At 68.4% G+C, this 1,137-nt stretch overlaps 1 protein-coding gene across 1 annotated transcript in view; it reads right to left on the reverse strand.

The window, feature by feature from the left end:
• The window catches only part of LOC108508202 (D-threo-3-hydroxyaspartate dehydratase-like), a 9,542-nt gene extending 8,795 nt beyond the window's left edge, over positions 1-747 (reverse strand). The window contains exon 1 of the mRNA XM_017836820.1: positions 614-747. Coding sequence (XP_017692309.1) covers positions 614-645 — 32 coding nt within the window. The 5' untranslated portion in view covers positions 646-747. The remainder of the gene's footprint in view (positions 1-613) is intronic.
• Between the last annotated feature and the right edge of the window lie 390 nt (positions 748-1,137).

Consider the following 1,137-nt stretch of genomic DNA (forward strand, 5'->3'; position numbering starts at 1 on the left):
CCCCAAAACCACTCTGCATCCCCCATGCACCCACTGTGCCCCCAAACCTGCACCCACCATCCCTCCAAACCTGCACCCCGCAAAACCCCCCTGCACCCACCGTCCCGCCAAACCTGCACCCACCGTGCGCCCCAAAAAAGACACCTGGGACGGGAACGTTTGGGACTGGGACATCTGGGATAGGGACGCCGGGCAGAGGGACACCTGGGACTGGGGTTCTTGGGGCAGGGATGTCTGGGATCGGGACACTGGGAACTGGTCACTGGGACTGGGAATTCTGGGATAGGACACTGGGCAGAGGGACCTCTGGGACTGGGGAGCTGTGGGATAGGGATGCCTGGGACCGGGACACTGGGAACTGGGTCGCCTGGGACTGGGACACTTGGGACTGGTGTTCTTGGGACAGGATGCCTGGAGCTGGGTCAGTAGGACCTGGGTCCCTCGGGACTGGGACACCGGGAAGTGGGTGACGGGGCTCAGGATGCGGGGACAGGGACACCCTCTGGCCGTGTCACCTCGGTGTCCTCCCCCCTCCCCCCCGCGTGTCCCCTGCCCCTGTGGGTGCGGGGTGAAGGTCCGGGGGTGCCCCGAGCGCCGTCCCCGCCCTGCCCACCTGTCCGTCCGTGTGTCCATCCCCGCGTCCATCGCTCCGGCCGCCGCTCCCGTCCCCGCTCCGGTGGCCCCGGCGGTGCCACTGCCCCCCACGTGACAACGTGGCACCCGCGGCCAAGCCCCGGCCGGGGACAAGGGTCGCTGCCAACCGAGGGGCCTCGCCGGGGTGGCAGGGCCAGGGGAGGACACGCGGAGCCCGCGCCAGGACACGCTGACAGAGCCGGGGACAGCCGGAGCCGGGGGGGACAGGCGGGGATGGCCGGAACCCCTCGGGACACGGGAGAGGGGCTGCTGAGCCTCCCCCTGCTTGTGACACGTCTGTGTGGCTGCTGAGACCTCCCGTGCTCGTGACACGTGTGGCTGAGGCCACATACGCTCATGACACGTGTGCCAGGGGCTGCTGAGACCCTCGTGCTTGTGACGTGTGATAGGGGCTGCTGAGACCCCCTGTGCTCATGACATGTGTGCCAGGGGCTGCTGAGACCCCCCGTGCTCATGATATGTGTGACAGGGCCTGCTGAGACC

The sequence above is a fragment of the Lepidothrix coronata genome, unplaced genomic scaffold (assembly GCF_001604755.1).
Source record: "Lepidothrix coronata isolate B3197 unplaced genomic scaffold, Lepidothrix_coronata-1.0 Scaffold285, whole genome shotgun sequence".
NCBI lineage: Eukaryota > Metazoa > Chordata > Aves > Passeriformes > Pipridae > Lepidothrix > Lepidothrix coronata.